Below are 25,054 nucleotides of genomic sequence, written 5' to 3'. Positions count from 1 at the left end.
GCCGAGATAGCCTGGGCTATCCAGGTCAGGGCAAAGAAATTATACCCTAGGTCAAATATGACTTGGTTTGTGAGTTCATGCCAGTCAAGGAGAATTGTAATGTCAGATGGAACTCGAAGTTTCCTCATATTTTGCTAAATTAGCAGAGAATTATATATACATGACTAGCCTATTCTTAGAGTTGGTAACCTATGGTGAAAAATATATTAACATTTTTTTCCATGTGTGTATGTTAGATTTCTACGGGAAGCCCCTACCCCCACTGACAGTACGGCAAAGACCTAACAGTGATTCCCATGAGGTGATTTCTTAACCAGGAGTCATGCAGCAGCTTTAAAAAGAAACATGCAGTGTGGAAAAGGAACACCCATATTCAACGTTATTTTCTTACATGATGAGAAATTTGCTATTCTTAAAAGTTGCTGGGTAAGACACTCAGAGTGCCCTGGAGTTGCAGCAAAAAGAATAGTGGTGATGAATTCAGCTGTCATAGTCCCTTCTTGAGTCACCAGCTCTTCAAGAGTTTATGTGGACTGAGAAAGTTTGTATTAGTAGAACTTTTGGAGGTTCGTTACTTTTTTCCTTTGTCAGAACAGAAAAATGTATCTATGAAGAAAACGACTTTCCAAGACCAAAATACAACTTTACTGTGCGCATACAATGACTGTTTCTGGTTAAGCATAGCAACCAGTATTTCTAGATTTAGCATTTCAGAGATTTGTTTTTTGGAAGACCTGTGCATGTGCAAATGAAAGAGTATGATATATACATTTTAATTATTTTTATATTTTTCTAGTATGTTTGGGTTAACGAAACTATTTTGAAATATTGAAGTTCATAGTTATATTCACAAGCAGAACATACTTCTGAATGTCATATTGTTTTTAGCAACAGCAATACAGTTTGCCTGTGACTTGCTTCACAAGTTGCCCTTGCTGTTGTCTTGTTCAACCAGGAGGAACTGCATGCTCACATGGGTGCTGCAGTTGTTTTTCCCCAGCTGAAAAACCTATTCCAGGAGCTGGTGCTACATACAATGTACCCATGCCAGTCTACTGGGATCACATCGGGCATGTGTTCTGGAGGTGAGTGGGAGGACTGAATCCCTGCCCTCTGTTCTAACTTCCATTCCCTGGCTGATGATTGGAATCATTCCAAAGATTCTGGGATACCATGCACTCAGTCCCAGTTCTTGTTTTCCTGGGCGGGGGAAGACAAGCATTGTACCCATTAGTAGCATGTGCATTTCCTCTTGTTAAATTAGGGTGATTTGTGTCTTGATCTCATGTGATAAATGAGATTATATGTAAAATTATGATAGTTTTGTCTGTGGAATATGTTATAATCTCAAGAATTGTCTGTCCAAAGGCCTAAAATGGCAAGCATCTAAAAACTGGAAGCAATTCACACTTCATTATTTAGGTTATGTTTGTTTCCCATAATGCTGAACTGATTTTCTTGCAGTTCCACTTGTAACACTTTCTTGCCCAGATTCAGAGGCTCTAGCGTGTGTGTGTATAGTTCACTTTTATATAAACCTGTGGCACAAATATGGCCTTGGCATTAAAGTGAATGAGAATGCTTCTGCTCATGCTGGGGCTGAGACATGTACATCAGAGAAATTGTTCTTTGTTCTGTACGCATGGGTCTCATAAAGAAATTAACTTCTGTATCATAAATAAAAATGGCACAATTGAAATGTTAAGTTATGTTATTAACTAATTTGACTTCACACCCTTTGTATACAACCAGTAATATTAAACATTATTCAACATTTTATATTTAAGATAAAACTGTGACCAAATAACTTTTGCATTCAAAGCTGGTTACTTCTCCCATGTCTAAAAGTGATGTAAACATTCATCAGTACCATAAATTTAAAAGCTGCATGAATTTTAGTGTGGGGAGAATACTTCCTTTGTAAGCCAAAAATGTCCCATAGGATGGTTTAAAGATTAGTCCAAAGCTTTCTGTTTTGGGACACAACAGAGCTTGACAGTTTAGCCCATCTCACTGTGATTTTTCTCTCTGTTCTCTGAGCCTTCCTTCCCCTTAATTAACATGCATTGAAATTCAAAGGATGATCAAAATAATTCTGGGGACTCAAAAGAAAAGAAAAACCTACCTGGCTTTTTTGGTACATGTATATTACACACATTTGTTAACAGCTGTTAAACATATTTGCTATGGGACCAAACCAAAATGTATCATAATTTTTATGTATTAATGTAATTAATTTTTATTGTTTTTCCTCATGAGTGTATTATTTGCTGAATGTAAAATATAGAGATTTTTTATGTCTGAAGTAAAAATAAATATGAAACAAAGTCTTAGTGCAATATTTAAGGGCTAACGGGACCTTGCCAAGAGTCTGACTAAAGATGGAATACATGGCTTAGCTATGTATGGCAGTTGTTAGAAAATCCCCTTCTGCTATGTGCAGTCATTTCCCATGCTTCAGTCTTCCATCTAGCCTAGTTTTCCATATCCATTTATGTAGTATTCCAAAGGAAATATCCTTATCTCTAATTTTGTGTATCTTCACCATAAACTAAGTCTGGTTACATGTTCTGTTCCTGGTCTTGCTTATTTCCTCAGCATATTGTTACTTCAAGCAGTAATGCTATTTGCATAGCATGTCTGTCAGAGATGTCCTGTCTTTAAAGACTACCAAAATGTACTGAACATCTGTTAGAATGAAATTCAATAATATTGGTAGTTCGATGTCTTTTATTAGAACCTGCTAAAACATGATGACCCCCTCATGGTTCACTGCCTTGTCGTGGCGAGGGGGCTTGCGTGGTTCAATGAAGCTGTGGGCTATGCCGTGGAGGGCCACCCAGGATGGACAGGCCACAGCAGAGAACTCAGACCAAGCGTGATCCCCTGGAGAAGGAAATGGCAACCCACTCCAATATTTTTGCCAAGAAAACCCCATGGACAGTATCAAAACCTGACTGTTCCCAGGAATGGAAGATGAGCCCCTCAGGTCGGAAGGTGTCCAATATGCTACTGAGGAAGAGCAGAGGGCAAGTACAAGTAATTCCAGAAAGAGTGAAGCGGCTGGGCCAAAGCCGAAAGGACGCTCAGTTGTGGAGGTGTCTGATACACAGGCTTGTGAGCATAAATGGAGAAATACATAAACAGCGCACTCGGCCGGCCGGTTGAACAAGCTATTCTAGGTCGCTGGCGGAAGATATCGTCTTCGAATACTCCCCTTGAGAAACCCAGTTAAAATTGTGCGCATCAAGGGGAGTCGCTCAACCCTACTTAGTCCCTGGTGAGCTGCTTTGCTACTGTCTGGGAGATTTCATTCCTTCCGCTTACGTGGAGGAGCATTCAAAAAAGCGATCTCCCCTCCGGATGCCTGAAATGGTACCGTCCGTTTGTAGCCGGCTTGCCCCGCACGGTGAGACCAGGCCGGAGTTTCCTGCGGTCTCCGCAGGAGGGCGGCGGTTAGCGCTGTTCGCAGGCAAAAGGTTCGCGAGACGCCATGTGGCTGCTCCGGCGCCCGGGACCTTTGCCCGGGATAAACCCCCATTCCGCCGCTCGCCAGTTCAGGAAATCACACTCGTCTGTCCTGCAGGAGGTGAGCAGCCAGCAAGCAAGAGGAAGGCGAGACGTCGCTCCAGCTTTTCTAGGTCTCGTTGCAGCGACGAAAGAAACACAAAGCCGGCCGCGCTTGACAGGGATCGGCTGGCTGTGCTGCTTTCCAGTAAAAGCAAAACGGTCTCCTCCTTCCCTTTGAGGCCCCGCAAATCCTGGGTAGATGGGGGCGGGGGTTCAGGTTGGATTGCCCCTTTACAGGCGGAATTAAATCTGCAGCCTTCTATGCCTCGCTGAGAGAGCAAAGCAGCACTGGGCTCAAAGGGGAGTGTTTCTGAGTCGGCACGGGTAGGATTGGGTTGTGAAGTGCTGAGAGCTGTTCAGATAGGCCAAGAAGGCCTGGGCGTAGAAGTCAAAGGGCGTGGCGGAGACTAGAGCCTGGAAGGGAGCCCTCGTCTCCGGTGTCAATAGAAAGCGAGTTTCTAGCCTTTCAGTTGCGCTCGCCCGCTTGAGACGGTGCAGACGACGCGCCTCTTCCGCCCCAAGCAATTTTTTTGTTGTTGTTACTGCTGTAGGGGAAAGTAGGTGCTGGACTGCTGATTGTGCAAATTGGGGGTGGGAGGGAACAAATTTGGAATGTTGGTTCTCACATTACACCGTTCCTCTGAAGAGTCTTAAATTAGTTTCATTCAGGGATGTTTAATATTCTAGTTTTTTACAACAGTATGATGTCACTCCCCAGCACTCATGTCTTTGTCTTTATTTATGTCTTGAATTTGTATCCTGCTGTTCCCCAAAGTTCTCCTTTCCCCATGGTATCTGTGAGGTAGGCCAGGTTGAGAGAAGGTGACTGGCCTGCTACATGGCTGGATGGGGATTGGAACCCTGGTCTTTCCAGCCCTAGTCCTCAGCAAGCGCTCTGATTTGTAAACATCAGACTGTGAGGTTGTGAGTTTGTTTCCTTCCCATTCTTTTTAATCTCCTACCCTTAGGTTTTACTGTATCATCGCTCTGCAAGCTCTGTGTAAAGGTTATTGAGGTCTTGCAGAAGATGCAACATCCTAGGGGATTGAATTAAGTGTTCCTGCACACATTCACCTGTGTACACATGCATTTCCTTTAATTGGGTAGAGACAAAGATTTCGAGGTTCTCTGGAAAAAGGGAGTGGTGCAGTTTTATTTATTTATTTCTTGGACACTAAGCACTAAGGCCATGTGCATTTTAGTGAAATAACATGATGTTACTGTCAGATCTGGGATTATCACTTCTGCAGCTTCCAGAATATTTATGGTTCTAGGTACCAGTGTCCAGTGCTCCCTCTAAGCTGTGAAGTCTTGTGAGCAAGAATTCTACTTTGTGAGCTACTGGCATTAAAGTTGTGAGCGAGTGCTTTGGCTACTGCATAAATTAGTTTGCTCTGGAGCCATCCTTCCTGAGCTAAGACAGAAATGTGTGAGCTGTAGGCTAAAAAACTGTGAGCTAGCTCACACTAACTCAAGAGGGAACACTGCAGTGGTATATTTAAAGTTTGTCATGTGTTGTAATGTTTAGAGTGTTGTGCTAGACTGGAAAGACCTTTAAGGCTCCACTCTGCCATGAATTCATTGGATAACCTTGGGTCAGTAACTGGCTCTCATGCTTTCCCACTTCACAAACAGGGCAAAAGGGTGAAATCAACCAGTATGTAGAGCCTTGAATTCCTGGATGGAGTGTGGCACAAAATAAAATAATCAGAAGCAGTCTCTGGAGAGGTTTCTGAATTTTCTAAATAAACAAACATGATCAACATCAACGATCCTTAAAATAATCTGCAGTACCTGAGAGACATCTTTTGCATCTGTGGGGCATCAATGGTAGTGGGCCATCAGCAGTGATAAGAGCCAGTGTGGTTGTGGTAGTTAGAGTGTCAGTCTGGGGTTGCAATCCTAAAAACAGTAGTTAGTCCCATTGAACTCAGTGGTGTTTACTTCCGAGTACTCATGTTTAGGATTGCGTTATGGGATCTGGATTAGGATTGCGTTATGGGTTTGGGTTAAAATTTTCATATTTCCATCAAAACTCACTGGATGGACTTGAGCCAGTTTTATGCTTTCAGGTTAATCTACCTCATAGGGTGGTTGTGAAGTTAAAATAGAGAAAGGATAATTACATGTTTTGTCTTGATCTCCATCTCTCTGGAAGAAGACAGAATAAAAATATACTTGATAAATAGATCACTGTGACTAATGCAATGTGGACAGTGGTCAATTTATAAGAATTATTTTTAACGAAGATCTTCATGCACCTTTTTATCACCCCCTTAAGAAACTATGTAGTCATCAAAATCTCTTTTATTTGCCTGTTACACTTAGATATGAACTGCATTACTTTTGTATAAAGTATGACGGAGTACAGCCTTTGCCTAGTAAATATTCATGTATGCCTTTTTTGTCTTTTTCTGTCCAAGCTGAAAACAAAATCAGGAGGAAAGCTTCAAAAGCAAATATGCCAAGGTGTTCTCAGTCATTTTGAAAAACAGTACTCCAGGGAGTTGGGAGAAGCGTGGAATTCAGTCAGGTCGATTTCTGCTTCTTTTTCCCCTCTCCTCCTCCTTACTCCCCCAATGCCTCATAAAATAATTACCTTAGAAACAATTCCACAAAGTTCAAACTCATGTGGAACTGTCAGATCCCTCCCCCTCAGTATGAAGGAGTCCTAGATGAGATACAATCTGATGTAAAGAACGATGGCTAACATCTGTATCTTGGTGGGAGGGAGTGCTTGTTATTCTGTGGTACAAGTGCTGAAATAATATTTTGCTGCACTCTCCAGTGAGTGGTTATATGAACACAGGAAGCTTTTCTATACCTTAACAGACCATTAGCCTCCTTGTTCTGCATTTCTGTCTACAGTGACTGGCAGGAACTCTTTATCAGAAAGAGCTTGAACACTGGTCTGTCTTCATATGATGCATGTGCTCTAAAAATGAGTCATAGCCTTTCCTCAGATTTCATAAATGGTAGAATATCTCTAGTTGTTACAGCTTGAAAGTAATATTATTTTCCTTTCTAATGAAACTGGACAAACACTTTAATAAACCTTGATAGAAATTTGGCAGGACTTCTTGGGGCCAGAAAAGTTATTCCAGGGCTGATTCTTACCTACTGCCTGGGCACTATTTTGCCATCCCCAATATAAACAAAGAGGGCTAATTGAATACAGAAAGCCCCATAAACATGAACATTAAGTTTAATTTTACATACACCAGTAGAATAACTTTAAGCAAGAACATTTGGGTTTAATTTTACATACACCAGTAGAATAACTTGAGTTTGTTTTAGCAAGTTTACAGACATCATCCTCAAATGAGTTGGTTATTTATAAATTGTGCAGAGAAGAGTGCATAGAGAGCATTTGTTTATCATGCGAGAGTTGCACTATAAGGAAGGCCAAGCTCCGAAGAATAGATTCTTTTGAACTATGGTGCTGGAGAAGACTCTTGAGAGTCCCTTGGACTGCAAGAAGATCAAATCAGTCAATCCTAAAAGAAATCAACCCTGACTGTTCCCTGGAAGGCCAGATAAAGAAACTGAAGCTCAAATACTTTGGCCACCAAATGAGAAGGGAGCACTCACTGGAGAAGACCCTGATGCTGGGAAAGATTGAAGGTCAAAGAAGACGGGGATGGCAAAGGATGAGGTGGTTAGACAGTGTCATAGATGCAACGAACATGAAGTTGAGCAAACTTCAGAGGGCGGCGGAAGACCGGAAGGCCTGGCGTGAACTGGTCCATGGGGTCGCGAAGAGTCGGACTCGACTGTGCGACTGAACAACAACAAATATTTTGCACTCATTTAATGAAATAGGATTGAGAGCAGTGTCAAGACAGACAAACGTAATATTCTTTGCACAATGTATACTTAATTTATGGAATTGTCAGAGGCTGTGGTGATGGCTAATGTCCTAGATTTCTTGACAAGGGATTTAGATTTGTAGTAGAGAATGGACTGGCTGTGTCGTTCTGAATACCAGTTGGTAGGAGGACAACAGCAGAGGTGGGCCATTTCTTTTGTGCCCTCCTGGTGGTCTTCATGGAGGCGCCTAGTCCGTTATTGTAGGAAATAAATCAACATTTGATTTGATCAAACAGGGCTGTTCTTGGCCCTGAAGCTTGTTATCAAGATTACTTGAGGATGTGCACGGCAAATATCTTTCCTTTGCTTCTTGATTACCCAGTCACCGTGTACATCTAGTCTTCTAAGGCAGAAGGCTGACTTCCAGGCACAGTTTAGCCCTGGCACCTCTTATTTCAGATTATGTCCTGGGAAAACATATTAATTTATGTAGAACTGTTGCTTAAGTGTAAACTACCACCATGTACATAAGAAATTATTGCATATCCCTGCCTTATAAAGTAGCAAGATAGGGGAGGAAAGTGATACAGGCAAAACCCTTCTGTAGTCAGACACTTATTGAACAACAGTGCCCTTTTTTAATACAGTTGGCAATCCTTTTTGTTTTCCTTTGTGCAAATGCATATCCAAGTGCAGTAACATGTATTGTTGTACTTTAAATCTCCAGGAGAGTGCTCACAACGCCCCAATGTTGGCAGTATGCTGTCCTCCTTAATCCATTCCATTTTTCCTCTGAAGTGGAGAATGACTTGCTTTCAAAGGATTATCGGCTCCTTTTCCCAGAATCCTCATCCTGCTTTCGACCATCATTCAAGTGTTACATCACTAGTGCTCCTGGTAGATTCCCTGCTCAGAAACACAGAGCTGGTAGACTGAAGGAATATTATCTGCTGAATGCAGCTTCTGTTCTGGCAGTGCTGGCCCTGGATATAGAGAATGGGGAGAAGGTTTTGGATATGTGTGCTGCTCCAGGGGGTAAATCAATAGCAACACTTCAGTATGCTTGCCCAGGTAATGCATTGTGTTCCTAAACCAATTAGCAGACACAAATTGGCTGCTAGCTTAGTTAAATAACTTATTAAACAGGTTATTTGGAAGCTGGTATTTTGCATTCATTAAGAAAGTGCTGCCGGAGTTCCTTTTCGCCCTATTGCAGTGAAAAGCTTGGAAGTGTTGGTAATGACTGACTCAGCACATCAGGAAGTAGTATAATTTCTATCTTGAATGTGATTTGTGTATTATACCCTTGCTACCCAGCACATTGTTCACTGTTTATCAGTTGCAGGTACATGAAAATAGGTGTTGTGCAGTCCTTGGGTATTTTCACATATTCCGTCACTCTAATTTTGCAGGGTCAGCTTGAAAGAGAAACAAAGCAATCTCACAGTGCTAGTGAAATGATCCCTAAAAAGAATGCTTCCCAATATGTGGCACAGAGGATGCCTGCAAAGGAAAGTCGTGTATGTTCTAAGATGCAAGGAGATTAGAGTACAGACAGTGGCTCTGAATATCTTTTAGCAGCTGGATGCTTTCAGTTAAAATTGGAGGACACTAGATGAATATTTCATAATAACAATGTTATTATAGAGCTCATGAGAATAAAAGATGATATCACAGCTGTTGGATTTAGACATGGTCTAAAAGACAAATACACAGCAATGAAACCACCTATAATAATGCATCAACAGGCCCTTCTCAAGAGGTGGCCTTTTGCATCAGGAATGTGATGATTAACCCTTCACCTGCCAGCAGTGTGTCACCTGAAAATCCTATCCCCCAATTGTGCTGTATCCCTGACATGCCTTGGGCTTGGATCCAGAGCAGTATGCTGTATCCCTGACAGTATTCCAGACATGCCTTGGGCTTGGATCCAGAGCAGCCTTGGGCTTGGATCCAGAGCAGCATTTCTGTAGGTGCAAGTACCCATACAGCATGACTTTCTCACCTGACCACTTCCACAGCAACCCAAAATCACACACACACCCTGCTCCACAAATCCTGCTTGCCAGAGGGGTGGTAAGAGAGTCATGCTCTGCAGAGGAAGCCCTTACAGCCATCGAAATGCTGTCCTGGAATGCCCTACCTTAGTGCGCAATCCATGGGGTAAAAGTAGTGTTTAGGGGAATGACATTTCAGGGGCAAGTAATTGGTAAGGGAAAATTAAGCATTCACTTTCATCATAGCAGCTGAACACATTGCTTGTCCTAAGGCCACTTCTCGTGTTATTTTTTTTCTACTGTGGAATGCTTGCATTTGAAAAAAAGTTTGGTTTACCATCTGATTAGGTAATTGTTCTTGATGAGCTTTATGAATTATTTTTTCTCAGCATTGTTTTGGATTGATTAACCATCTGTCTATGTGACAAATCAGCCAGATAATGACTTGATGTCAAGGTATATGTTTACCTTGGTCTGGGGCCTGTCTACCTGAGGGACCACCTTTCCCCGTATGTTCCCCCGAGGGCACTGAGATCCGAGACACAAAATCGCTTGGTCCCCCCTGGCCCTAGGAACTCTAAGCTAACATCAATAAGAACTAGGGCGTTTTCCCTAGCTGCGCCGGTACTATGGAATGAGCTCCCAAACGAAATTCGAGCTCTGCGGGATCTTCAACTATTCCGTAGAGCTGTAAAGACCGAGCTGTTCCGGCAAGCGTTTTAACAGTTCTGGTCACACTGACCGTTCCACATAAGTACTAGTACTTTATAACAGATGGCCGCCACATTCTTATTTTAATAAGCTGTATTTTGATATTGTATTGTATTGTTTTAGACCTGCTATTGTATTAATTGTATACTGGTTTTTAACTACTGTAAGCTGCCCTGAGTCGCCTAGGCGGGAGGGCGGAGTAAAAGTCTAACAAATAAATAAATAAAAATATTTAGCCATGGAAAGGAATATATGAATTAGTCCTAATAATTGTGATAATGATAGAAGCAGTTGTTAGATTCTGTCTGTATTTAAAGTTTGGTTTATTGTCTTGGTAACTTGGAAAAGTGGCAGATATTTTTTTAATGGATTTAAGGTCTTTCTTTTTTAAGGTCTTCTGCAATCCAATGAATATGATAATTTGAGGTCAAATTGGCTGAGAAATACACTAGAATCTTTCATCCCGGAATCATTGATGAATCTAGTTATCATTTCTCAGTTGGATGGAAGACAAATTGGAAATCTCCAGCCTGAAAGATTTGATAAGGTATCTCTCTGATGTGCTGACAACTTCATCGAACTCTGACTTACTCATTTCTTTTCTCCTGTTCTCTTTATCTCATTCTGATCACAACTTGCAGTGACTGTTCTTATTTTTTCCTATGTCAAAGAGAATAAGATAAATGACGTGTTGAGTTGGAAGATTTTGTGGAAGTGGATTTTCCCTGACTTCCCCTTCCGTCAGCAGCACCCTGTGCAAGAAGGAGCTGCTGGAAGGAGAAGAAAAATAACAAAGTTTTCCCATCCCACCCCCCAGTTTACAAGCAGAGCAATCCTACTTCCCAATATATTGCATGCCAAGTCATTCAGAGGGGTCCTGTACCCTTTAGCAGCTCTTTGAAAAACATGCTGCTGGAGTAAAGTGTGGAAAATCCACATCTGCAAACTCCCCTTCACAAGACTCAGGCACCAACTTTTTATTTTAAAATTGTGTTTTATCCTATTGTTCACAGGCTCAAACTATATATTTAACATGTGGTCCCAACAAAGACTTGCAGCAAAATGCCAGCTGTGAATTCCCTATGACAACTCAATTTAAAAGTGCCTCAGGGGCCCAGTTCTGCTCAGGACCATGGCATGTGGGAGAAGGGGCTCCTGGTTATCCCTTCCCCATGCCATTTTCCAGTGCTAAATGGCTCAGGGGGGCATTATTTGCCTTGTTGAGGGGATGCACATACAAGCATTCAGTGCACGTGCAGCCTCCTCGCTGGGGCATATAACTCCCCCAGGACTGTCTTGGGTTGGGAAAACAGCATGGGGGGGGGGGCAGAAACACCTCTTCCCTCCTTGCTATGATTCCAGTCTGAATTTCTAACTTGATGTGCCACATGGAACTTGGCAGCTGCCATATGGATGCAAGTCCCTGTGGCAATTATATATAAAATGTAATGTGGTCATTTGAGCCTTAGAAAGCTCTCAACAACTAATGCTGTAAACCTATTCAGTAAGCTCACAGTGACTTACATTGGGCTTTCTTCCAAAGTTGATTGGATCTGTTCTCTATTAGTTACAGCTTGGGGTGTTCTCAGCCCAATCTCTCTACTCACAGAATTGTTTTAATTGTATTATTAGACTGTTTTATTTTATTTTAACTTCCTGGACCTTTTCTGTTGGAAGAGGTAGGATGCTACTTTCCATGTTTTCAAACAAATAAGCATCCACAAAATCTATTTTGGGAACAGATTTTTCCCCCCATCTGTCAGGAAACAGTTCTCAGTTGTTTTGTGTTTCCCTAAATGTTGGGTGGAATTCTACCACTCAGGTAACTGTGGAGCCTTCTAGCCTAGAAAGAGCCTCTTCCAGTGGAGAAAGACATCTTGGGATGGAGGGCCCCACACTTATTTAAGTGGAATGGTAGGATAAAATCCAGTATTAAACAAAAAGTGTGTTGAAAATAATATGTAGAGCCTGAGACTCAAGTAATATTTTTAATGAATGGATTTTCATTACTAATTGTATGTACATAGATTGCTGTCAATATCTTTGTATTTTCTTATAATTTTTCTTATAATTGGTCATTCAGGTACTAGTGGATGCCCCATGCTCAAATGACAGAAGCTGGTTATTCTCTTCTGATATCCAGCAGGCTACCCTAAGGTTAGCACAAAGGAAAGAATTATCTGCTGTACAGATACAGCTGCTAAGGTAAGACATGATGTGAAGGAAAACTGCCTGAAATTCAATCATCTTCTGCCCTAAATTGAAGGGCATGCCAAATTGTATTCTGAGGCTGTTCATCTGCCACATGAAGCCAGTCATCATTTAAAGAGGCACACAGAGCTAGTCTTTCTTTTCATGATAACTGCCCTAATAAACATGTTAAACAGTAGGCTTGTATTTAGGACTTCATTGGATGGAGGAATAGAAAGGAGAGGGCAGGACTGTGGGAGTTTGCATTTGACTTTTCATGTTTGCTAAAAACACAGTTCCTGAATTTTAAAAAATGTCTCTATTTGTTTTGATTATTATGGGAAATAATTAATTGTTTGGCCAGTTTCAAAGGAAAATATCTAATAAGTGAAGAAAAAAATCATACTAAGAAAACAAATGGAGCACTATGAAAGAAACAGTACTAGGGAAGAACTGGGCTCAAGCTAAAGACTAGATCACGGATTTGCAGTAATGATCCCTGTCATGTTACAGCCAGTTTAATCAGTACAGTGTCATACTTGGATCAGGAGACACAGGATCAAAACCCCTTTAGCCATAAATTTCACTGGATGATATTAGGGTAGCAGAGAGGTAAGGGAATGGATCATGCACAAAAATATCTGCTGATGGAATGGATTTCTTTCAGCAGAGTGAATCTTTTGCATCCTCTCCTGCTACAGCCCAAAATATTCTTCCCAGATAGCCTGATCCTGGGAACAGGACCCCCAGGAATACAATGCAGGATTAGTTGGAGGGCTTGCCATGGGTGGAGGAACTGGAAAAAATCCCTCTCCTATCTATGGAAATTTCCCACTAGATCCAATTTTAACTGGCTGGCCTATTTCACTGGATTATTAGAATAAAATAGAGAGAGGAGGCACGCTGAGCTCCTTCAAGGAAGTATGGAACATCAACGTAATACATAAATATAGTTACCTAGAAGAAAGAGAACCCAGAATGTAAGACAGCCCCCACCCAAAATAAAAGTTATACACATCAGTATTTTTACTGTACATACCTGTAACTAGCACATGAATTTAAAATGACCACAAGCCCCGTCTCTCTCTCATTTACATATGTGGAAAATCCTAGTCATTACTAATTGTATGTAGAAATGTAACTGTAATTGAAACCATAGTCAGAGGTTTTTTTATTTGTGAACAGTGTTTACAGGGTCTAGCAGAAAGTAAGAATATCCTCTACAGCATAGGGTCATGTTATTCTTTCTGTTAAATAGTGTAATCCAGCCTCCAAAGCAACCATTTTCTCCAGGGAGACAGATCTCCACTGTCTAGAGTTCAGTTCAGAGGGGACAGAAAGAGAGAGGAAGTAACATGCATGGAGAAGAGACAGAGAGTAAGGAAAGGAGGGCAGAAGGGAAAATGAGTGTGAGAGAGGAAGAGGGGAGGAAGCAAAGCTGTGAGGAATGGGATAACTAACCTGCAAGTTTATTGCGGGTCTCTATATACTAATGGCCAAATGTTTGGATTCTTAAATCCAGTGACTGGAGCTGTAAACGGGCAAGACAGATCTTTCTACAACCCTGAAAAAAAGGTTTGCAGAAAAATATGAAATCTAAACAAAAATACATGGGGGGTTTAAAAACCCCAAATGATAAAAGGAGCACCTGTAGTTTTAAACAATGGATTCCCTCAGTGGCTGTTGCTAGGCAACCACAGCATTCCAAGGCTTGGTTCTGTCAGTAAAAGGCAGAGGGGTAGGGCTCTTTCCAGCCGTATTTTGGCCTTTGATGCAGGACTCATTAGGGCCAGGCCTGACTAGGGTTGCCAGCTCCAGATTGGGAAATTCATGGAGATTTTGTGATGCAGTGCAGGGTTTGGTGAGGGGAGAGGCCTGAGCTGGATATAATGCCATAGAGTTCAGCATCCAATGAGGCTATTTTCTCCAGGGAACAGATCTGTGTCATCTGGATTTCAATTCTAATTCTCAGAAATCTCCAGGTCCCAACTGGAGGTTGGTAACCTTGGGCCTGGCAGCAACCTCTGGGTTATTTGATACCACCCTACTTGCATGACTTATTAGGCCTAACTGCTTGCAACTGTTCAACAGCAGCCACCCTGTGAAAGCCAGAGTGGTGAAAGCCAGTAGGGTCTGGGAGACCCAGGTTTGAATCCCCATCTTTCAGCCTAGCCTCCTTCATGGGGTTGTTCTGTGAACAAAAAGGAGAGGAGAATAATATGAGCTGCTTTCGTCTTTACTATGGACAAAGGTGGGGTATAAATGAAGTGAATCAATAATAAATATAGCCAGGGGTCATTTCACAGAAAAAGAGGTGCAGGAGTGCATTAGCATAACTTATTTGCATATGCCACACCCCCTGGCATCACTGGAATTGTGTCAGAAGGCAACACCCACCGCTCAGGCTCCACTGGACTGTTTTGGATTGCTAGCTATTGGGGAGGGGGGGAACCTGCAGATCTGTCCTTGCAGAGGAGGGAGAGCTTGTACCTGAATAAACCTTGGTCTTAAAAGTGCCACTGGACTGTTTTGGGCCAGGGGGGCTCTGCAGTTTACCTGACTGCTTCTTACCCTGACAGAGGGCTACTGGGAGCAGGGGGTGGAGCTTGTTGCATGTGCCCGCGCCCTGGGCTCTTTACTTCCGGAGCTCCGCTCCTGTGTGCTCCTGCAGGAAATGACCCCTGAATATAGTTGAAGATGGAAGGCAGACAAAAGGAAGGTTGGTGAATGGCTGAGAAGGAGGGAAGGAGGAGGGGGATAAGGGGGTTGTGAGAGGGAGAGAAAGAGGAAATAGTGTGGGGAGAGGGATACAGGGGAAAATGAGGTGTGACCCCACAAGTCTTCGAGGGTTCTCCACCAAGCAAGTGGCCCCTGCCTAGTGGATGGCACTCCAGAACTGGGCTACAATTTTCTAGGTAGAGGTTGCGGGCGAGGGGGTTAAGACAGAGGTTTGCCAACTCCAGCTTATGAAATTCCTAGAGACCTGCAAGGGGGGGGGGGAGGAGGAGGGAAGGGATCTCAGGGGTACAATGACATAGACTCTACCCTCCAAAGCAGCCATTTCTTCCAAGGGAATTAAAGTTGCTAATGTCCAGGTGGGGGCTGGAGATCACCCGGAATTGCAATTGTTTTCCAGATGACAAATATCAGTTCCCCTAAAGCAAATGGCTGCTTTGGAGGGTGGACTTGCTTCCCTCTCCAAACCTTGCCCTCCCAGGGTTCCACTCCCAAATCTCCAGGCATTTCCTAAACTGGAGCTGGGAACCCTAAGTGGATGGGACCAATCTCTGTAGCTGGGAGATCTGTGGTAATTCCAGGAGTTTTCCAGACTTGATTTGTATCCTGCCCTCCCTGCCAGAGCAGGCTCAGGGCGGCTCACATTAAAAGATTAAAATACAATAAAACACAAATACCTTACATACAAACACCTCATAAAATTCATATACTTTAGAGATACAGTTCACAAATAAGTACAATTAAAGTGCTAGTGGTGGTAACTCTTGGTCCTGATGTCGTAGATGTAACAGGAAGTATAGCCAAAGGATGTTACTGTTGACATCGCAGGCAGACGCAGTTGTCGTGGAGGGCCTTATCCCAGTTCAATGTTGTTAGTAGCGGCTCCTAATCGAAGGCCTGGTGGAAGAGCTCTGTTTTACAGGCCCTGCAGAACTGTAAAAGTTCCCTCAGGACCCTGATGTCTTCTGGGAGCTCATTCCCCCAGTATGGAGCCACTACTGAGAAGGCCCTGGCATCTTTCAGTCCAGGGAGGGCCATGCGGTTTTGGGACCCTGACCTCAGTGCTCTCTGGGGAACATGAGGGGAAAGGCGGTCCTTCAAGTAGGCATATAGGGCTTTAAAGGTCAAAACCTTGAAGCGAATCCAGTATGCTATCGGCAGCCACTGCAGTGCTTTCAGCACAGGCTGGATGTGCTCCCTCACAGGGACACCCTGGTTAGTATTTGGATAGGATACCACCAAGCAACTCACTACTCAGAGGCAGGTGATGGCAAACCACCTCTTGCCTTGAAAACCGTATGGGCTTGCTATAAGCTGGCTGCAACTTGACAACACTTTCCACCACATGGGCACAATTATCTGGGAAGATTCCCTGTACAGGTCCCCTTGAAGTGAATGGGAGTTTGCATAGAAAATCATCCCAGTATACAACGTCTTGTATTTTTGGTATAGGCATATCCTTCATAAGTAGTGGAAGATTTGCTATGTAGTTGGTCAACTGCTATGTACCGTCTTTGCCCGAAAATAAGACACTGTCAGATTGACCTGAGTCAGATTGAGGTGCTAACTTGCTATCTAGGTTTTACTTCTATCCTGGGGGGGACCTTGTAACTTGGAATGCATTGTTTTACTGGTGCTTAAATTACAGCCTTTGAGTTTTGTTTTACAGAGGTAAATAGAAACGATTAGGGATTTTAAAGGTAGAGCCATATAATATTATAAAGATATTTGAGAGAAGGGTGGCTGATGGCTGAGTTAAAAAGGATTTTTTCCCCATCCTCAGTCATTTTCTGCTGCTATATATTATTTTATGGCTATTGATCAAATATTAAAGCTTTTTTTATGTAGTGCTGTGTTTCACTTCAGAAGTATCCCAGCTGTCAGGATGAATTGAGAGAGAAATAAAATAGTTTGTTTCCCTAAAAGTAGGGTTCTTTATGGAAAGCTCTGTAATGGCAGTCCTTATTGTCTTCTTTTGTTTTTCATGATTTCCTGAGGAAAAAGTCTAAAAGAAGCTCGTGATTTATAACCGAAATATGAGTGTCTTATTGCAGTAATGCATCATGTCAGCCATTTCCTTTGAAGAAATCAATCACATTTAACACTGACCTCCTTCAGTTTTCTCTTTCCAATATTTGACATGTAAAATCTAATTTGTGACCCCCCGACTCAAGAAAGCATACATCATTCAGTGACTTTTTTGCAAATTTGAATAAATCATTCTAGGTTATAATCCTGAAGTAGAACATTCTTGACAGCAACAAACCAAAATAGCCAGTCTCCCCAAAGTACATTTAATCTAATCGGGCCTGTTATGTAGAAGAGAGGAATAGAATATCTGACATAAGCATCCTAAGTTTAGGTGAGCTGCACAATAACAGAGACTGCAGACAACTAATTTTTCTGATGTAGTTTTGAATATTAATCAGCAGTCCATGTTGTACTTTTCACAAATGGAGAATTAACATGGCTGAAAAGGCCCCACTCCTAGTTGCTAACCTCTTTACCTCCAAAAGAGTGAAGGAGACAGAGAAGAGTATGACAGTATCAAAGAGCAGGCAAAAAGCAAACAGTGTTGGAATTATGAAAAAAATAATTTCTATATTCTGTTTGAATTTTTTTTTTAAGAAAGCTGTGCCAAAATATGAGTTGTGCTGAATCTCAATGTAACTAAAGGAAAAGAGGTGGGGCTACAAGAACAGCAATTATTGCAAGATAGATTTTTCTTACTTATGCTTATCGGACAAAATGATAGGAAATCTGTGAGTGGATTTCCCAGGGACTATTTAGGGTTATGCTGGGAAAGACTGAAGGTAAAAGAAGAAGAGGACAGCAAAGGACAGTGTTATTGATTTAACGAACATGAAATTAAGCAAATTCCGGAGGATGACGAAAGACAGGAGGGCCTGGCATGATGTGGTCCATGGGTTTACGAAAAGTCGGACTAAACTGTGCAACTCAACAACAACAGCAACAACAAATAGTTTCAGAGGAGCAATTTCATGGCTGTGCAACTAGAGAGTTGTGTGGTGTGGTGTGTGTGTGTGTGTGTGAACCTTTGCCTTCCACAACATTTTCTCAGTTGCTTCTTGGACCTGTGGTTTTGCCCTATGGAGAATTCATGCAGGCATGTGAATGGAGAAGATAGCAGGTCTGGAGAAATAATTTCATAGGAGAATGGTTTGGGTCCTCTAGAGCTTCAGCCCTCATCCAGATTGAATCCAGCTGCATTTTAATTATTGCAGTCCTAATACATTGCAGGATTCATAAATTATTTCTGTCCTTGGGTCTGTGTGCGTTTGAATGCTTGTGAATCTGTGTGTCTCACGCTCCCATCACTGTTGCTATGGAAGTTTTCTAAGCAGACCACTCTCCATAAACTCACTTTTTGACCAAAGCCTTATAACTTATTTATTAAATTACAAGACACTTTAGTTTTAAAAGACTCAAGGTTTATTTGTTTATGGGGACCCAAAGCAGCTTACAATATTTTCTTGTCCTTCATTTGATTCTCACAACAGCGACCTTAGGCCGGGAGAGAGTGACTGGCCCAAGATCACCCAGCAATTTTCTGTGGCAGAATAAGGATTTGAACGTGGGTCTCCCGGATCCTAGTCACACCACAAAAAGTGTAACATAGTGCAAAAAACAGTTTTTGTCTGTATTTATTTGATTATAGTATGCCTATACCCTGAGCTCAAAATTTGAGTCTTGTTTTGATATTGTAGTAGCAATTACTTTGATCTTGTGTGTACAAATATAACATCCGAACTGGGTAATCAGAAGTACCGTAAGGTGAGGTACAAGCAACAGCCACGCCTGTGGATAGCGGTTTTTACAATCCAGTAGTTAGAAGGAAACCAAATGTGAAAGCCAAAATGTGAAATTAATAGTTCGATTCAGTATTCAATTAATTAGATGTCCCAAATGGATGACAAGTGGGACAGATTGCTGCACTGGGAGAAATCGTTCAGGCAGGACTTTTGTATTAAAGCAACTTGATGCATTTCACATTTTATTCTGAAATATTCTGCCTTGATTTTTCTGCAACAGGAAGGCCCAGCCATAGTGAGAGAGGAACATGTATTAAGCTTTCTGGTGCTGCTGTTTGACTGTCCCTGGTGTGGTATCACTTCACAGGCATAGTATAAATTGCATTTTGTGGATACCGGAGGTGGGGTTTTTTCCCCCCTCCTGGCCTTTTCAGATTGATTTTATACACCCCCTGCCCCCAAAAGCTACAATTGAGGAATGTGAGTGGAGTGACGGTGATGTGGCTTGGCCAGGTTGATCTGTAAAAGGAAAACAAAATGTATGATCACTTCCATAACAGGGAATGAAGGGATGAAAGTAAATGTGATTTCAGCTGCTTGAGTGGCTATGAGAGAACGGCTTTCCTTCTGATCAGAATCAGCTCTTCATTCTATGAAAATACTTATAAAGTTAACCACAAGATGGCAGCATTGAAGTGCAATACAATCTCCTAATCTGTTCTGGAATTTTTGCTCCTTTTATTAAAAAAAAGTGAAGAATGGTTGAATTAGTGACATAATTAATGCCGGCCCTTCTAATGGATGAAGAACATGTAATTAGCCTCTGAAGAAATGAGGAAGTGGAGCTCATAACATGAGTTACTGTACCAGTCACTGGTATATCTCTGGATGTATGCATCTCTATCAATAGAAAGTGCATTTGTGTGAAACATGGCTTGAAACTCACAGTTATTAAAACAGGCAAAAATGGCAGCTGATCCCAATGTTTGACTCATCTCAATGTGAGGTCTTTGCTTTTGGCATTTTGTGCGTTTGGTTATTTTGTTGCTGACATCTAATAAGTATTCCTCAAAATTGCTGAGAACTTGAAGAGTTACTTATTGCTTCCATTTTCTTGTTTCTTCCCTATTTTTCTTTGCATTTCTTTCAGTATTCGTTTCCTTTCCAATTAATTCTAATGGAAGCCTTTAAAAACTGTTTACTATTTGAACAGATACAAAGCAACTGAAATGAAATGTTAGCTTATATACAGCTTAAAATGTTTCAGTTTTCAGTTTCATTGAATTGTGTGCATCGTTATCTATCATTTTCAAATGTTGTTCTTTGGGCTTGTTCTAGGTTTGCAGTTAATTAGGCCTTGAATTTTTATAATAATGGTTAGAATTTATGTAGCCATTTTCCTAAGTGTTTTGGACAACCCTTACAGCAGTTGGCCAGTGATCTATAAATTACAATTTTCAGGACCTGAGGGTGCAAGGTAGGGCCATGCATGGCGTTTTTGGTGATTGAATTTTGAGCCAAGGACTCTTTAGCCCATAGCTAAGGTGCTTAATATTACCATCCTAAACAGTTTCTCCATTCAAAGACAATTGACTTCAATAGGAATGTGTAACTCTTAGCATGGCAGTCAGCTATTACACCAGTTCATGTGTCATTTCCTTCTTACTGTACTGATGATGATGATGATTAAGAATTTCAATTATAGCCCACCATTTTCACTGAGATTCAAGACAGATTACAAAATATGAAAAGTAATTCACTCAAAAAGCAAAGACCTCCAGTAAACAATGCAGTAGTACTTAGGTTTACAAAACTCGAAAACAATGCAAACAAAAACCAGTCTAAGGCATGATTATCTTCATAAGATTTTATTTTATTTAGTTAAATATTTAAAACATTTAATAGCCACCTTTCTTCCTTACAGAGCTCAAGGCAGCTTATAAAATAGATAGCATGCATTAAAATGCATTAAAAATATAAAAACCAAAATTTAAAATCACAATTCAGGACTGCTAGTAAACATAACCAAATGCAGTCCTAAATCAACCTTCTTCAACTGCCTCCTAAAGATGTCGGTTGTTAAAGGTCAAAACCTGCACTTTGAATTGGGCTTGGGAGTAGCCTGGTGAATTTCAGTAAAATATATTTTGTGAATAGTGATAAAAAAGAAGGAAATGCATAGATGCTAAAGCACCATCCTAGTATCTTTCTCTTGGATTGTGATGTTACTTCTAATTTCCCCTGTGCATTTAGCCACTATAAATTTACCCCTTTGTTTCAGTGAAGTCAAGCCAAAGATACATGGTGCAATCAGAGATTTCTCCTCCTAAATCCATTGAAGATAATGGGTTTAGAGGAGTGTAACTCTGTTCAGGATAGTGTTTGAGTGTTCCCTTTGTTGCTTTTTACGTTGTAGGGTAATAGCTAGTATTTCTGAACAGATGTTGTCACCATTTTTGACTTGGGTGAAGAAATTTGTTTTTGTATTTAAGTTTTAAGGAAGCCACCAGATGTCCCTGAGGAGGTTGTTGTTTCTTCCACAGTTCTTGTTCCTTAAAATACTGATAATAGTATTGGCAAAGCTTACTGGATTGCTCTAAAGCTTGGAAGATAATGCTTGTGAAATGTTTTGGACATCCTTCAGGATGAGAGATTTTACCCAAAATAGTGATTTTGCTTTCTTGGCAATGAGTTCTCTGACACTACCTTGGTCCCTTGCTTACTGTTAACCCTAGCCTGCAATATGGGACCCATTTTTACTATTAGTACTTTAAATCTTACCTGATTTTAGGGCCATTGTTCAAGGAAGTTTATTGGTGTGATTAAGTTCCCCTAGATTGGGATACCCGTTTATCCTTCTTCCTCGTTCTCTTCTCCCCTCTCCTCTCTATCCCTGTTCTATTTCCTTTTCTCTCCTAAAGATAGATATGGCACCACTGGTACAATCCATTTTGAGTAAGGTCATGGCATAGTCCACGTGACTTCTCATCACTATTTGTAGTAGATTACTTCTATGAAATTTTGGTGCTGTAACGCTCTTGAGCAGAATGGAATTGCCCTCAAATGCATTACTACAGCTTTTATGGGTTATTTAACCTTTTGGCTGAGTCAATAAACAGCAGGCAGTTTCACTTTGCCCAGCTTATTCTAAAGCAATTGCTTATCTCAGTTTAAGATCTTCTTCCTATCCTAGCACTGTGTGTGAAGTCTGTACAACTGGGCCTCCTAATATTGTATTTCTAATCATCACATTGGTGACCTCATGATTAAATCATGAAAAGGACAGGCAGCTTTCTAATCAATGATAATGGAAGCAAAATTTGTAATGAAAATGTATGATTGTTGCTTTATAATAATCATTGCACATAGAAATTGTCACTTTTTTCTGGGTAAATGGCATTGTCTATTGTGTACTTAACAGGTACATACATAACTTCAGAGGCATAAGATGCATAAATACGAATCTAAGCATACTGTACTATAAGTATCTGCACTGTACTGTACAGTATCTAAGCATACTGTCGTACTAAGACAGGAAATTAATAATACTTGTAAAAATTAAGGGTTAAAATATTTTTTCCAAATAATAGACCAGTGGATTCATTTTCTGTGTGTTAATAAGCATGGGGTATGTTGCCAGAATGCTGATAGACACTGACTATTTTAAAGTTTATATATTCTCCTTCAAGGCTTTCTAGTTTAATGCAGTTAAATGTTTAAATTGAGTAAATCCAGCTCAGTCCCTTGTGATTCCTTACAGGTCTGCTATCAAGGCCTTGCACCCAGGAGGATCTCTGGTTTATTCCACGTGCACTCTTTCTAAGGCAGAGAATAGTGATGTCATAACTCACATCCTTGACACTTGCAGCAATGTTCTGCCTGTGGATATAAGCACCATAGCCAAATCTGCATCCAAAGAATTCACTCTTGCTTCAGATGTCCAGCAACATGAACTTCTAATACTTCCAGAAATGGGAAGAGCATGGGGCCCAATGTACATATCTAAACTAAAGAAAGTATCCACACAGTTTCTTGTGTGATTTTTGTAAGTCATATTGACTTTCTAGGAGATAAAACCTTTAATGTTGAAAATTTAATAAGGTACTGGAGGCCAATTATCTATTTATTTAGTGATTAACTTCCATCGCATAATTTTCACTATGCAGTTTGAAAAAAACTGAGACAATTGTTTCTTCTGTGGGGTTTTAAAAATTATTTTTAAAAAGAAAAATAAATTCCTGGAACACTTCTTTAGGTATGTCATGATCCTAGACCTACAGCAGTGTGGCCTGTACTAGAGTAACTACAGGGCCTACGTTTCCCGGGCCACTTTGGATCCTGTGATTGGTTAATGAGATTTGGAGAGAAAACTTGCACCGGTACAAGAGTAGGTGGTGGTGCCTGAGAAGAAGGAATAAAAGGCCTCGCCCAAAGTGGGAAGTTGTTCACTCCTAGCGTGCAGAGCTGAGGGGAGACCGCTGCAGACAGAGGGATCCCTCATCCAGGAAGGGGTGAGTCAGCTTGAAGCCAGTCACCAAGAGACATCTAGGGATAGTCTACGCATTAGGGTTCTTTTATTTGTGTGCTTACCTATGTTTACTGTTCTTATTATTCTACAAATTATTTCCACACAGTTTCTTGTGTGATTTTTGTAAGTCATATTGACTTTCTAGGAGATAAAACCTTTAATGTTGAAAATTTAATAAGGTACTGGAGGCCAATTATCTATTTATTTAGTGATTAACTTCCATCGCATAATTTTCACTATGCAGTTTGAAAAAAACTGAGACAATTGTTTCTTCTGTGGGGTTTTAAAAATTATTTTTAAAAAGAAAAATAAATTCCTGGAACACTTCTTTAGGTATGTCATGATCCTAGACCTACAGCAGTGTGGCCTGTACTAGAGTAACTACAGGGCCTACGTTTCCCGGGCCACTTTGGATCCTGTGATTGGTTAATGAGATTTGGAGAGAAAACTTGCACCGGTACAGGAGTAGGTGGTGGTGCCTGAGAAGAAGGAATAAAAGGCCTCGCCCAAAGTGGGAAGTTGTTCACTCCTAGCGTGCAGAGCTGAGGGGAGACCGCTGCAGACAGAGGGATCCCTCATCCAGGAAGGGGTGAGTCAGCTTGAAGCCAGTCACCAAGAGACATCTAGGGATAGTCTACGCATTAGGGTTCTTTTATTTGTGTGCTTACCTATGTTTACTGTTCTTATTATTCTACAAATTATTTGAAAACCAGTTGTTACTCGATCTCTGTAATAAACTTATTTATTATTCTGCCTCACACCTCATTCAGTCACATATAAAATACACCCTACTGGAAAAGAGTGGATAAGGGGTCGGGGTGGGTGCTCTGGGCCTTCCTGAGAAGACACATACCAGAGTTGTGGCAGCCTATTGAAAGCCTCCCTAGTCATTGCTTATTTTTATTTATTTACTTGGGATTTATATCCCGCCCTACTCAAGCGGCCCAGGGCGGCGACTGGGTATCAGAGTACTTGAAGCTGATTGGCAAAGAAGAGTAGAAAGCTCTGCTACAGCAGTCAGAATCATTATGAGAGCTGTGATATAAGTAGCTGTAAATGCACTCTACCAGTTATAGCAGTACAGGTGGGATACTGTAGGTATTTGGTTTCACCACTCAGGCCCCGGTCACACGGGCAGGAAACTGCAAAGGGGAAGCGTGGCAGTTTGCCCTGGGGCAAACTAACGCGTGGTAAAGTGATCAGACCTCCCGTTGAGGTACCGTGGAGGTTCCATGGGAAGGGAGAGGTGCTGATCGCAGGACAACCCCGCGCGCAAAAAGGTGTGCGGTGCAGCAAACTGGATGTTATTTTTTTGTGTACACCACGACTACGCATGCTCCATTGGGTGCTTGTGCGCATCCACAGAGACGTGGGGGGGGAAAAACCTTTTTCGCAAGGGGACATGGGCGGGCGCCGGATGCCTCCGAAAGAGTGGATAAGGGGTCGGGGTGGGTGCTCTGGGCCTTCCTGAGAAGACACATACCAGAGTTGTGGCAGCCTATTGAGAACCTCCATAGTCATTGCTTGCGACTGGGTATCAGAGTTCTTGAAGCTGATTGGCAAAGAAGAGTAGAAAGCTCTGCTACAGCAGTCAGAATCATTATGAGAGCTGTGATATAAGTAGCTGTAAATGCACTCTACCAGTTATAGCAGTACAGGTGGGATACTGTAGATATTTGGTTTCACCACTCAGTTACTTTTAGGTGGTTCTTTATGCAAGTACCAAATAATGTTTATCT

The 25,054-nt window shown here is 41.4% G+C and overlaps 2 protein-coding genes across 2 annotated transcripts in view; both read left to right on the top strand.

Annotated features, from left to right (window-relative positions):
* The window catches only part of ARL13B (ADP ribosylation factor like GTPase 13B), a 55,564-nt gene extending 54,911 nt beyond the window's left edge, over positions 1 to 653 (top strand). The window contains exon 10 of the mRNA XM_015420525.1: positions 237 to 653. Coding sequence (XP_015276011.1) covers positions 237 to 313 — 77 coding nt within the window. The 3' untranslated portion in view covers positions 314 to 653. The remainder of the gene's footprint in view (positions 1 to 236) is intronic.
* A 2,465-nt stretch (positions 654 to 3,118) lies between these two features.
* Positions 3,119 to 23,160, top strand: NSUN3 (NOP2/Sun RNA methyltransferase family member 3). The gene is made up of 6 exons (XM_015420524.1): positions 3,119 to 3,589; positions 5,994 to 6,103; positions 8,108 to 8,451; positions 10,481 to 10,635; positions 12,172 to 12,293; positions 22,548 to 23,160. The coding sequence occupies exons 1-6, from the start codon at positions 3,494 to 3,496 to the stop codon at positions 22,825 to 22,827; spliced, it is 1,107 nt and encodes a 368-aa protein (XP_015276010.1). The 5' UTR covers positions 3,119 to 3,493; the 3' UTR covers positions 22,828 to 23,160.
* Positions 23,161 to 25,054: the final 1,894 nt, after the last annotated feature.

Source organism: Gekko japonicus, unplaced genomic scaffold, assembly GCF_001447785.1.
Source record: "Gekko japonicus isolate JY-2015 unplaced genomic scaffold, Gekko_japonicus_V1.1 scaffold606, whole genome shotgun sequence".
In the NCBI taxonomy this organism is placed as follows: Eukaryota; Metazoa; Chordata; class Lepidosauria; order Squamata; family Gekkonidae; genus Gekko; species Gekko japonicus.
This window is presented reverse-complemented; position numbering and strand designations above follow the sequence as displayed.

Coding starts and splice junctions, on each gene's coding strand:
- NSUN3 (XM_015420524.1), top strand. CDS start 3,494: ATGTGGCTGCTCCGGCGCCCGGGACCTTTGCCCGGGATAAACCCCCAT. Junction 8,452..10,480: donor ACTTCAGTATGCTTGCCCAG/GTAATGCATTGT, acceptor TTCTTTTTTAAG/GTCTTCTGCAATCCAATGAA. Junction 12,294..22,547: donor GTACAGATACAGCTGCTAAG/GTAAGACATGAT, acceptor GATTCCTTACAG/GTCTGCTATCAAGGCCTTGC.